The sequence below is a fragment of the Trichomonas vaginalis genome, chromosome II (genome assembly GCF_026262505.1).
Source record: "Trichomonas vaginalis G3 chromosome II, whole genome shotgun sequence".
NCBI lineage: Eukaryota > Parabasalia > Trichomonadida > Trichomonadidae > Trichomonas > Trichomonas vaginalis.
Genome location: NC_067204.1, coordinates 4,991,863 through 5,006,506, shown reverse-complemented (window position 1 = coordinate 5,006,506; position 14,644 = coordinate 4,991,863). Strand labels below are relative to the sequence as shown.

Below are 14,644 nucleotides of genomic sequence, written 5' to 3'. Positions count from 1 at the left end.
AAATGAAAGGGTAAGAGGTATATAGTGACCCTATATGCCTCTTACCCTTTCATTCTCATTAATTATGGGAGAAACTTTGGCCGAATGTTAAATTATTCGACCAAAGTTTCTCCCATTTTTTGAAGGGATTGGAGGCTATGAGATACTGATGCAATGTCAGTACCTCATGGCCTCCAATTCCATCCTGAAACTGATCAAATTGGACCTTACATGCATTTGAAATTTGCCATGTAAAGTCCACTTTTTGAGAGAGAGGATTTGACTGCGTCAAATTCTCTTTTTCGTTTACGAGAGTCATGTTACTATTCGTTAGGTTAAATTACTTTTAATGCCCATTCAAGGAAGTACATGTCAGTTACAGGGTTTATAGTTTTACTCGAATTGAGTAAACCTCTTGGAAGCAATTACCACAAGAGCCAAGACTTCTCGTTTACAGACTTTGAAAGCCAGGAAGGAGCCAGGTAACAATAATGGGCTCTCTTATGATATTTTGGGATATTTATCAACAATTTGAGTTTCTACCTATTGTCTTCAATGAGGATTTTTTAGGCCAGAAGTACAATACCTGTACAGTCTAACTACTAGGGCAATGTAGTCAAACTGTGCACGTATTGAACTTCTAAGGCTATTATTTATCTGCTATTGACATCATTCTTTTACATTACCGTCCTCTGGTCCTTAGAGGACCATAGATTCTGAAATTACTTGTGCAGAGCAAAGTTCTTCCGAGATCTCTCTATCCTTCGTAGATCTCGGAAAAACTTTGCCTTAAACTACTGCATTAATGTTTCCTAGTATTCAAAGAGCTATGAATTCTATAGTTGATCTTATAAGGTAGAGTTTTTCCTAACTTTCTCATTCGTTGAAAGGTTTTCAACAAAGCTATACCTTAAAAATCTGTGCTTGTTATATCTGATCATTTGTGTGTTAGGGGAGGTAAATTTATTCCACTAGAGCAAATTTTTTCCGAGGTTTCTCATCGAATGAGAAACCTCGGAACAACTCTTCAATAGTGTAATGAATTTGTGGTATTTGTCCTGCAAACAGCGAGAGAACTTGTCTGTAATTCGTTTATGATGAAGTTATCTGGATGTCTCTCAGATGAGGAAGGAAGTCCAGAAAACTTCACCATAAGTTAATACTTGTGTATTTCTATGACTCTCTTCACGTCAGAGAATGTAAATTTACTCGAATAGGGCAAAGTTCTGCTCAAGTTTCTCATTTGATGAGAAACCTCGGAAGAACTTTGCCCTAAGGTAATGTATATGTGATTGTTGGCCCGCAGAGAAACAAGGAATCTGTTTGTATTTCGTTTATGGTGAAGTTCTCGGATGTTCTCTCAAATTATATGGAAAATCAAGATAACTTCACCATAATTTGTTGTAGTTGTGATTCTCTGGCTCTTTGCCGGCCAGAAAACTAGAAAATAGTTTATAGTGGGAGTATGCTCGATGAATACCTACTCACTAAAAATATACGTTATTTTTTGTTTTCCTATGGGAAAATAGTTTTGATTTTTATACTATCGTATGCTTTGTTATTGCATGACTTGTCTATTTTCTTAATAAAAACTCATTTTTCCGTGTGATTCTGAATCAATGCATTCCAAAAAAGCGTTTTCCGCCTTTGAAACGTGAAAACACACATTGCATGAAGAATCAGAGAAGATTTTCTAACTCGAAGAATTCCAAAAAAAACCAATTATATTTTTTTATCGTGAAAAATTTACTTTTTAACTACGAAATTTTTAAAACGCGATTTTTTGGAGATTTTTAGAAAATTCAAATATGATAGGCATGTGTTATTTTATGTGCTCTATGAGTTTATCAGCTTAATTTGGAGTTATTATCAAATTTCAATAAGTCTAAAAAATTGAAAGATAGAAAATCTTCTCTGATTCTTCATGCAATGTGTGTTTTCACGTTTCAAAGGCGGAAAACGCTTTTTTGGAATGCATTGATTCAGAATCACACGGAAAAATGAGTTTTTATTAAGAAAATAGACAAGTCATGCAATAACAAAGCATACGATAGTATAAAAATCAAAACTATTTTCCCATAGGAAAACAAAAAAATAACGTATATTTTTAGTGAGTAGGTATTCATCGAGCATACTCCCACTATAAACTATTTTCTAGTTTTCTGGCCGGCAAAGAGCCAGAGAATCACAACTACAACAAATTATGGTGAAGTTATCTTGATTTTCCATATAATTTGAGAGAACATCCGAGAACTTCACCATAAACGAAATACAAACAGATTCCTTGTTTCTCTGCGGGCCAACAATCACATATACATTACCTTAGGGCAAAGTTCTTCCGAGGTTTCTCATCAAATGAGAAACTTGAGCAGAACTTTGCCCTATTCGAGTAAATTTACATTCTCTGACGTGAAGAGAGTCATAGAAATACACAAGTATTAACTTATGGTGAAGTTTTCTGGACTTCCTTCCTCATCTGAGAGACATCCAGATAACTTCATCATAAACGAATTACAGACAAGTTCTCTCGCTGTTTGCAGGACAAATACCACAAATTCATTACACTATTGAAGAGTTGTTCCGAGGTTTCTCATTCGATGAGAAACCTCGGAAAAAATTTGCTCTAGTGGAATAAATTTACCTCCCCTAACACACAAATGATCAGATATAACAAGCACAGATTTTTAAGGTATAGCTTTGTTGAAAACCTTTCAAATAAAGAGAAATTTAAGGAGAAATTTGCCCGTTTGATGTATGGTGAGAAGCATATTTGAGAGTTTGGAGAGGCAAAGTGCAATCACCTATCAATATTGCACTTTGCCTGTCAAAAGTTCTTCGCATCTCTTGAGGTGTGAGGAAGTTTCTCGACAGAGGAAACTTTCATATCGAATGTTGCCTCTGTCGAGATGTATGTGACAGGCAAAGTGCAATCACCTATCAATATTGCACTTTGCCTGTCAAAAGTTCTTCGCATCTCTTGAGGTGTGAGGAAGTTTCTCGACAGAGGAAACTTTCATATCGAATGTTGCCTCTGTCGAGATGTATGTGACAGGCAAAGTGCAATCACCTATCAATATTGCACTTTGCCTGTCAAAAGTTCTTCGCATCTCTTGAGGTGTGAGGAAGTTTCTCGACAGAGGAAACTTTCATATCGAATGTTGCCTTTCTCCAGATGTATTACAAATAAAAAAGAATTCCATCCCAATTACACTCTATAATACAACACTATCAATATGATCAAATCACATCCATATTAAAATATGAAAAATCCAAAATCATTCTCTCTCAAAATCATATATCCACACATATCACAACGCGTTGTTGCAATTTCTTCATAAATACTAATTCCAATCTTATATAATATACAAAAAATATCTTTATTTAAATATATCTTAGTACATTCAATAATAATTATACTAGGTACATCTATCACATTAAGTAAACACATATTTATTATGATTTTAATAAAATTTAGTTTATATCTTTTCAATATATAGTATTTATGCAACACCATATGGTGTTTTCTCTCCCATATCTTCCATATGTCATTATGAGAGGCATCCACATTTTGCATGTTTTTCGTCTTTGAAACGGTCTATTGACCATGCTTTGAGACGAAAAACATGCAAAAAAAAAAGATGCGTAGTTGAGTTTGTACCATGAGTGGTGCATGATCCGATATATGTTGCGCCTCAATTTTGAGATTTTGCCAAAAGATGAATAAAATTAATAAAGAATAATCAGAAAAGAAAGGATATATAAAGATATTTTAGTGTTTTATATATTTGTAATATGTTTATCAAATTATTGGGATATGATTGGGATAATTTAATCATAAAAATTTGAGATGAGAAGAATTTCTATACAGAGGAAACTTTCATATCGAATGTTGCCTCTGTCGAGATGTATGTGACAGGCAAAGTGCAATCACCTATCAATATTGCACTTTGCCTGTCAAAAGTTCTTCGCATCTCTTGAGGTGTGAGGAAGTTTCTCGACAGAGGAAACTTTCATATCGAATGTTGCCTCTGTCGAGATGTATGTGACAGGCAAAGTGCAATCACCTATCAATATTGCACTTTGCCTGTCAAAAGTTCTTCGCATCTCTTGAGGTGTGAGGAAGTTTCTCGACAGAGGAAACTTTCATATCGAATGTTGCCTCTGTCGAGATGTATGTGACAGGCAAAGTGCAATCACCTATCAATATTGCACTTTGCCTGTCAAAAGTTCTTCGCATCTCTTGAGGTGTGAGGAAGTTTCTCGACAGAGGAAACTTTCATATCGAATGTTGCCTCTGTCGAGATGTATGTGACAGGCAAAGTGCAATCACCTATCAATATTGCACTTTGCCTGTCAAAAGTTCTTCGCATCTCTTGAGGTGTGAGGAAGTTTCTCGACAGAGGAAACTTTCATATCGAATGTTGCCTCTGTCGAGATGTATGTGACAGGCAAAGTGCAATCACCTATCAATATTGCACTTTGCCTGTCAAAAGTTCTTCGCATCTCTTGAGGTGTGAGGAAGTTTCTCGACAGAGGAAACTTTCATATCGAATGTTGCCTCTGTCGAGATGTATGTGACAGGCAAAGTGCAATCACCTATCAATATTGCACTTTGCCTGTCAAAAGTTCTTCGCATCTCTTGAGGTGTGAGGAAGTTTCTCGACAGAGGAAACTTTCATATCGAATGTTGCCTCTGTCGAGATGTATGTGACAGGCAAAGTGCAATCACCTATCAATATTGCACTTTGCCTGTCAAAAGTTCTTCGCATCTCTTGAGGTGTGAGGAAGTTTCTCGACAGAGGAAACTTTCATATCGAATGTTGCCTCTGTCGAGATGTATGTGACAGGCAAAGTGCAATCACCTATCAATATTGCACTTTGCCTGTCAAAAGTTCTTCGCATCTCTTGAGGTGTGAGGAAGTTTCTCGACAGAGGAAACTTTCATATCGAATGTTGCCTCTGTCGAGATGTATGTGACAGGCAAAGTGCAATCACCTATCAATATTGCACTTTGCCTGTCAAAAGTTCTTCGCATCTCTTGAGGTGTGAGGAAGTTTCTCGACAGAGGAAACTTTCATATCGAATGTTGCCTCTGTCGAGATGTATGTGACAGGCAAAGTGCAATCACCTATCAATATTGCACTTTGCCTGTCAAAAGTTCTTCGCATCTCTTGAGGTGTGAGGAAGTTTCTCGACAGAGGAAACTTTCATATCGAATGTTGCCTCTGTCGAGATGTATGTGACAGGCAAAGTGCAATCACCTATCAATATTGCACTTTGCCTGTCAAAAGTTCTTCGCATCTCTTGAGGTGTGAGGAAGTTTCTCGACAGAGGAAACTTTCATATCGAATGTTGCCTCTGTCGAGATGTATGTGACAGGCAAAGTGCAATCACCTATCAATATTGCACTTTGCCTGTCAAAAGTTCTTCGCATCTCTTGAGGTGTGAGGAAGTTTCTCGACAGAGGAAACTTTCATATCGAATGTTGCCTCTGTCGAGATGTATGTGACAGGCAAAGTGCAATCACCTATCAATATTGCACTTTGCCTGTCAAAAGTTCTTCGCATCTCTTGAGGTGTGAGGAAGTTTCTCGACAGAGGAAACTTTCATATCGAATGTTGCCTCTGTCGAGATGTATGTGACAGGCAAAGTGCAATCACCTATCAATATTGCACTTTGCCTGTCAAAAGTTCTTCGCATCTCTTGAGGTGTGAGGAAGTTTCTCGACAGAGGAAACTTTCATATCGAATGTTGCCTCTGTCGAGATGTATGTGACAGGCAAAGTGCAATCACCTATCAATATTGCACTTTGCCTGTCAAAAGTTCTTCGCATCTCTTGAGGTGTGAGGAAGTTTCTCGACAGAGGAAACTTTCATATCGAATGTTGCCTCTGTCGAGATGTATGTGACAGGCAAAGTGCAATCACCTATCAATATTGCACTTTGCCTGTCAAAAGTTCTTCGCATCTCTTGAGGTGTGAGGAAGTTTCTCGACAGAGGAAACTTTCATATCGAATGTTGCCTCTGTCGAGATGTATGTGACAGGCAAAGTGCAATCACCTATCAATATTGCACTTTGCCTGTCAAAAGTTCTTCGCATCTCTTGAGGTGTGAGGAAGTTTCTCGACAGAGGAAACTTTCATATCGAATGTTGCCTCTGTCGAGATGTATGTGACAGGCAAAGTGCAATCACCTATCAATATTGCACTTTGCCTGTCAAAAGTTCTTCGCATCTCTTGAGGTGTGAGGAAGTTTCTCGACAGAGGAAACTTTCATATCGAATGTTGCCTCTGTCGAGATGTATGTGACAGGCAAAGTGCAATCACCTATCAATATTGCACTTTGCCTGTCAAAAGTTCTTCGCATCTCTTGAGGTGTGAGGAAGTTTCTCGACAGAGGAAACTTTCATATCGAATGTTGCCTCTGTCGAGATGTATGTGACAGGCAAAGTGCAATCACCTATCAATATTGCACTTTGCCTGTCAAAAGTTCTTCGCATCTCTTGAGGTGTGAGGAAGTTTCTCGACAGAGGAAACTTTCATATCGAATGTTGCCTCTGTCGAGATGTATGTGACAGGCAAAGTGCAATCACCTATCAATATTGCACTTTGCCTGTCAAAAGTTCTTCGCATCTCTTGAGGTGTGAGGAAGTTTCTCGACAGAGGAAACTTTCATATCGAATGTTGCCTCTGTCGAGATGTATGTGACAGGCAAAGTGCAATCACCTATCAATATTGCACTTTGCCTGTCAAAAGTTCTTCGCATCTCTTGAGGTGTGAGGAAGTTTCTCGACAGAGGAAACTTTCATATCGAATGTTGCCTCTGTCGAGATGTATGTGACAGGCAAAGTGCAATCACCTATCAATATTGCACTTTGCCTGTCAAAAGTTCTTCGCATCTCTTGAGGTGTGAGGAAGTTTCTCGACAGAGGAAACTTTCATATCGAATGTTGCCTCTGTCGAGATGTATGTGACAGGCAAAGTGCAATCACCTATCAATATTGCACTTTGCCTGTCAAAAGTTCTTCGCATCTCTTGAGGTGTGAGGAAGTTTCTCGACAGAGGAAACTTTCATATCGAATGTTGCCTCTGTCGAGATGTATGTGACAGGCAAAGTGCAATCACCTATCAATATTGCACTTTGCCTGTCAAAAGTTCTTCGCATCTCTTGAGGTGTGAGGAAGTTTCTCGACAGAGGAAACTTTCATATCGAATTTAAATGTATGTGACAGGCAATTCACCTATCAATATTGCACTTTGCCTGTCAAAAGTTCTTCGCATCTTTGAGGTGTGAGGAAGTTCATATTACAATTAAAATTCATTTAATTTTTATTAACCATTAACAATTCATTTAATTCTTCATTAAAATTTCAAATTGTATTTAATTTTTTAAATTTTCATTTTGCAAAATCCCTGTTTGATTCTTATTCTATATCTCACCTTGCATTTAATCCAAATGCTAATTACATTTCAATTAAACATTATCTTCATATACCTTTTTCACTTCTTCAAATTTAATTAATTTCTCTAACTTCTTTTTTTCAATAAATGTCGGCATTGGAGGATAATCAATAAAGTTTATTTCTTCCCTGTCCCATTTATAATAACATATTTTGCATTTTTAACAATTTTGATTGTAATTTTCATTTCTTCATCTTCAAAATCATAGTTTTTAATGCAATACATATAATTATACCATTTTATGATAAGAGAAAAAACCTTTTCTCCTTCATCTCGATTTAATTTTTCGCATAATTCTTCCAGATTTTCAATTGTAATATAATACGAACCATCCGATCCCTCCCAAATTATACTTAATACTTTTTTTGTGAAATCTAATGCCATTTCACTCTTAAAATTAAATTTGAAAAAATTCTTATAGTATTGAAATGTGGTGATTTCATCAATAGAATTCCGTAATTCCAAACAACATTCAAAATACGTAATTTTCTTCCTATTTGAAATTTCAATTATTTCATCGATATTTAAAGTTGGAAGAGGCAATTTGAACACTAATTCGTTGCGTATATTACACTAGTCAAAAATACTTGATTTGATCATAGCTTCAATGCGGATATTATTCTCATTTGAATATTTCATTTCTCCACTTTGGCGAGTTATATAATTTATCTTGAATATAAGATTTAATTGCCTTTTGTACATGATTTTTTTTTGCTTGGCGTAATTTATGAAGAATTTACAGAGTAATTGAATTTGGAACTGAGTAATTTCGTTTGAATTAAGCATATTAAGTAATTTCTCTTGAATGTTTTCAAGATCTTTATAAACTGTTCTAATTTGTCCTTGATAATCTGGTAAAAAATAAATTAATAGTTCAACCAGATTAAAAAAGTCAATTACATTCTTCTTATATAATTGAATAGATAATTCCAAAGTATTAAGTTGCTCAAACATATTACTAGAAGCAAATGTTTGAATTTCTTGAGCATTCATTGGACAATGATTAATTTTTTCTGCGATTCTTATAGGTATTTTCACTTTACAATTCTTACTTCTGTTTGACTCTCCATAAATTTGACTGATTTCGAAACTCATTCCTCTGCGAAAAATGTCACGTTTTAATTTTTTTCAAATGGAAATAAATCAGAAACTCTTTTTGTCTTTGACATCTCTAGGTTACACTGAAACTCAAGTAAGAAATGCTTTAGAGATCTCTAATAACAATATTACAGAAGCACGACAGCATCTCTTTACAAATGTTTTCTTAAATAATCAAGACAAAAACACTCTTCAGTATCTCAATGAAATTGAAAAAGATATAATAAATGATGAGGAACCAAATAATGAAATTCCCGATTTTATCGATTCCAAAGAGCTAATCAAATTTGTCGCTGGATTTGCATTTTGCAGATTAAAATTTTTACGTCAATCCATTAAGGTTATAACACACTTAATTCAGAAACAAGAATTATTTTTAGAATTCAACGATAGTGATGATTTTATTAAAGCATTTGTTCAGTCTGTTAATCAATATTTACATAATGATACAACTAATATATACTCACCATATTTCTCATCTTATCCACCACTGGATCACTCTTTTTATGATAATTTAATCAACGATTCATTAGATGTACCAAAATATAAGGGATATAATATCACTTTTATCGGAGAAGAAAAAAACATTCAATTAAAATAAACGAAATTGTAATTCTATTTGAAGCTAAAAATACTATTGCAAAACTCAGGAATTTAACTAATTGTCAGAGGGCGATGATTTTCAATCAGTCCAGATCAAGCTATTCGAGAAAAAGTGAATAAAATATTAAAGCTTACACCTGATTTACTTGGCAATTATTTATATCTCTATTGCAATGTATGTGAAGAAGTGCTTTATTATACACCACAGAAAATTATTCCACTTTTTGTAAAACTTTATAGAATAACATCTATTTATCAGCCACATTCATTCTATTTATCATTTATTATGAATTATTCTGAAACCTTACTATACGAATCAATCATTCACCAAAATGTCACTTTTTACAGAATTCTTGCATCACCAAAAAATGTTGAAAAAGCTTTAAAAAAATACGACGGTTTAGCAAATATTATGAAAGAATGCAAATGGATAAAAAGCCATGACATCCCCGAAAAGTATCAGAGTTCCGAATTTCATGATGTTATGTTAGATAAACATAATGTTTATATCGAATTTTCCAAAAATACAATAAATTACGATAGAAAAAAATCATCTCAATTTATATTGGCAATGAAATGCATTCTCAATTTACTTTGCAGCAAATTCTTGATTTTGTAAAACATATGCCATCATTTTTAAAGTTGAAACAAAAACATACAGAAAGTGGTATTCAAATTTTGATCTTAAATGAGGAAGATAAAATATTTGAATTGGTCAGTGAGGATTGCTATTTATCATTTTCAATTTATATTTGCTCAGAATGTGCATGTGTTAGATCTATTTTAATATTGAAATGAAAAAGCATGTTTTAACTACAAACTCATCTCAAGACAATATTGAATTTGTAAATAAAATTCTAGGAAAAGAATTCTATTCAAGCTTCAAAAACAATGCACTCGATAAGACATTATATTATGAATATATAAATGATGTTAATCTTCACAGAAATTCAAATGATATTGCATATCTCTTTGATCTAATCCCTGGATTTGTCAAATATCATTCAATTAGTGATGAAATGCCAATCAAGTTTAATAATAGTAATATTCAATGGCTCTTATATCTCCATCCAGAAGTGAAACTTTTCATAGAAAATGCCCAAGCTATCGAACTCGACGCGACATTTCCACTTGATGATTATATAGCTATATACCCCCATATTATATATGGTAACATGGGTTTCCCGTTGGGTGTATTTATAGGACCCTCGGAGTCGGCAAAATCTTATCAATTGATTTATGATACACTTAAGACAATTGTTGATGAAAGTATTATCAAAAAAATCCCATTCATAAACGATTTTAGAAAAGGTTTGGAATCGTTTACATCATTCAACCATTTGATTGTGTATTATTGCTTGAGACACTATTTAAATCGATTGGGGCAGGCACCTGGATTTGTGCAATTGCGAGTACAATTGTTTTTGCGTGGAATATAAAAGAATATGATTATAAGTATGAATTATTTCTTCCAATTGTTGAGATTTACAAAAACTCAGGTGCCATCAATAGTGCGCAGTATGAAGCGTTTCTCGAATTAAAAACTCAGAAGAAAAATCTTGCACTCTGTTTGCGAAAACCAAGGATTTCGTGCTCAAACCATGTGGAAAGTTTTCATTCCCATAACAATGCAGTTATGTCAAGAGTAAAGTCATATGCAGGTAAAATGAATGAAACATTAAATTATATAATTGCAAGAGCAAATCAACTTCGAAAACCAGAGAATGAATGCGCATTAAAACTCTTTCGAAAAAACAAGAAGAAAAATGGGTCTATGAAAGAGGAGAATCGTTGTAAAACAATGATATGCCAAAAGTGCCAAGACAAAATGAAGATTTGGGAAGAGAAATATTTGACAACAATCCCTTGCCAGCACTGTGCCCATTTATATACAACGATAAGTCCACCTCCAGCCCTTAAATTCCACAAAATCAAAAAAGGAGGAAAATCTGAAATTGTGATTTCAGAAGTTGATAATCCAAAAGTGGCCGACCAGGCAAAAGAAAAGAATCCTGCCCCACTTCCAAAAGTGGATGATATAATAATTCATGATTGCCATATTCAAGATCTCGCTTCACTTGTTCAGGTTAAGTTCAATCTACGCGACATATTTAGAGCGACGTATGTGATTTACACAATAATACATAATATTCCGAATTTCTTCGAAAGTCGAATTGCGTATTCTGACTTTATATTAGAATCAATTCAAAAAATTGATATATATATCAAAGAACATGAAAATTTCCTTGCAACTCTAGAATTATATTTTAATAAAATGATTTGTATATCTAATTTTTTTATCAGATCGAAAGACATTTTTAATATGATTTAAGGGTCCACTGTAAGGCCAAATAAGACCTATCGTCGTCCCAAAAATATTGCTCGAGATGGTGTTTTACTAAGGCTCAAAACTTAAAAAAACTCAAAAAAATTAACTTTACTCTTTTGAGATCCTTATCAGATGTGCAACAATTTGATGCAGTATTGCAGTTCGAATCTGATTTTTTAATGTAGATATACTCTAACATTCTTGAAGAAATGCAAAATAATATTAATTAAGCTTTTCATTTCTGTATCATACACGAAACAAAATCATTCATTATACTAAAATTTATCAAAGTTTGAATAATGAAAAAAAAAAATATATCTAAATTTTTACATTGAGTCTGCTATTGATATGGTTAATATTTGATTTCAAATAACACAAGTGAAGATAAGAAGGAAGTTTACCAATGAATTACTATATTAATAATGAATAATTTTTTTTAATAAAATTGAAGAAATAGAAAGAAATAGAAAAAAATAAAAGAAATATTAATATTGAATAATATTGTTAAGTATATTTGGTTGTATGAGTGAATTATAGTACAAATGTAAGTGAATGGTATATTGTTAGGCATAAATAAAATGAATGAATAAATTAGAATAAGTAGTTTGAAATTGGATGTGTATTTGATGTTTTGTATAATAGTGAAAAAGGGTGATAGATAATTTCTAATGAAATGAGAAAATGTGTGGTGAAAAGAATAAAATTGGAGAACTATGACCGACAAGAGTGTGTTATGCACTCTTACCGCTCTGCATATATCATTCCGGGAGACATTGCCTGTGCATGTCTCCCAGAATGATAGAAAGTTCCGCATTCATAACTTGAATGCGGAACTTTGACCGACAAGAGTGTGTTATGCACTCTTACCGCTCTGCATATATCATTCCGGGAGACATTGCCTGTGCATGTCTCCCAGAATGATAGAAAGTTCCGCATTCATAACTTGAATGCGGAACTTTGACCGACAAGAGTGTGTTATGCACGCTCATTTGTCATATACTATGCTTTATAGAAAACAACTTTGCATTCAATCGTTAAAATATAATTTTCCCTAATTAATATTTAAATTTTATTTTTTGTGCTTTATATAACTTATGGCGTGTACCAAACTCTTTTACAGACTCTCCTGAGCTATCCTCACATATAAACATATGATAATAACGCATACATACTCACTTCATATTCTGATCTCATGACATATTACCGCAAAAACTATAATTATACAACACACCTCATAAAGTCTCATTTTACACGTATCTACACGTTCAAAACCTATTTTTCCCGCGTAATCTGATTCTTCAGGTTCCGCTGATTCGATTTCTGCTGTCAGATCGTGAAAATATGCATTACATAACAAGTTAAACGCAAATTACTTAACAACATCATTTTTGAAAAATCCACATTTTTCAAAAAATGAATGAATTCAAAAGTTTAGATTATATCAAGTCATAACCCAATATTAATTTTGTATTTTAGTTTTTGAGATATTCATTTTATTATACGCATTATTCAGAAAATTAAATATATTTGTGAGAGAAAACGGAAGATATAATAAATATCTCCTTATCTTGGAATTGGCAATTTGAAGAAAAATAGGTTTTGAACGTGTAGATACGTGTAAAATGAGACTTTATGAGGTGTGTTGTATAATTATAGTTTTTGCGGTAATATGTCATGAGATCAGAATATGAAGTGAGTATGTATGCGTTATTATCATATGTTTATATGTGAGGATAGCTCAGGAGAGTCTGTAAAAGAGTTTGGTACACGCCATAAGTTATATAAAGCAGAAAAAATTTTTTTAATATTGAGGTGATTTGATCATATTGATAGTGTTGTATTATAGAGTGTAATTGGGATGGAATTCTTTTTTATTTGTAATACATCTGGAGAAAGGCAACATTCGATATGAAAGTTTCCTCTGTCGAGAAACTTCCTCACACCTCAAGAGATGCGAAGAACTTTTGACAGGCAAAGTGCAATATTGATAGGTGATTGCACTTTGCCTGTCACATACATCTCGACAGAGGCAACATTCGATATGAAAGTTTCCTCTGTCGAGAAACTTCCTCACACCTCAAGAGATGCGAAGAACTTTTGACAGGCAAAGTGCAATATTGATAGGTGATTGCACTTTGCCTGTCACATACATCTCGACAGAGGCAACATTCGATATGAAAGTTTCCTCTGTCGAGAAACTTCCTCACACCTCAAGAGATGCGAAGAACTTTTGACAGGCAAAGTGCAATATTGATAGGTGATTGCACTTTGCCTGTCACATACATCTCGACAGAGGCAACATTCGATATGAAAGTTTCCTCTGTCGAGAAACTTCCTCACACCTCAAGAGATGCGAAGAACTTTTGACAGGCAAAGTGCAATATTGATAGGTGATTGCACTTTGCCTGTCACATACATCTCGACAGAGGCAACATTCGATATGAAAGTTTCCTCTGTCGAGAAACTTCCTCACACCTCAAGAGATGCGAAGAACTTTTGACAGGCAAAGTGCAATATTGATAGGTGATTGCACTTTGCCTGTCACATACATCTCGACAGAGGCAACATTCGATATGAAAGTTTCCTCTGTCGAGAAACTTCCTCACACCTCAAGAGATGCGAAGAACTTTTGACAGGCAAAGTGCAATATTGATAGGTGATTGCACTTTGCCTGTCACATACATCTCGACAGAGGCAACATTCGATATGAAAGTTTCCTCTGTCGAGAAACTTCCTCACACCTCAAGAGATGCGAAGAACTTTTGACAGGCAAAGTGCAATATTGATAGGTGATTGCACTTTGCCTGTCACATACATCTCGACAGAGGCAACATTCGATATGAAAGTTTCCTCTGTCGAGAAACTTCCTCACACCTCAAGAGATGCGAAGAACTTTTGACAGGCAAAGTGCAATATTGATAGGTGATTGCACTTTGCCTGTCACATACATCTCGACAGAGGCAACATTCGATATGAAAGTTTCCTCTGTCGAGAAACTTCCTCACACCTCAAGAGATGCGAAGAACTTTTGACAGGCAAAGTGCAATATTGATAGGTGATTGCACTTTGCCTGTCACATACATCTCGACAGAGGCAACATTCGATATGAAAGTTTCCTCTGTCGAGAAACTTCCTCACACCTCAAGAGATGCGAAGAACTTTTGACAGGCAAAGTG

At 34.6% G+C, this 14,644-nt stretch overlaps 1 pseudogene across 1 annotated transcript, besides 2 other annotated features; it reads left to right on the top strand.

The window, feature by feature from the left end:
* Positions 1-184: part of a mobile genetic element that runs on past the window's edge.
* A 3,637-nt stretch (positions 185-3,821) lies between these two features.
* Positions 3,822-7,279: a mobile genetic element.
* A 47-nt stretch (positions 7,280-7,326) lies between these two features.
* On the top strand, positions 7,327-13,569 carry TVAGG3_0488250 (annotated as a pseudogene). Its single transcript has one exon — positions 10,914-13,569. A coding segment is annotated over exon 1 (2,656 nt).
* The last annotated feature ends 1,075 nt before the right edge of the window (positions 13,570-14,644 follow it).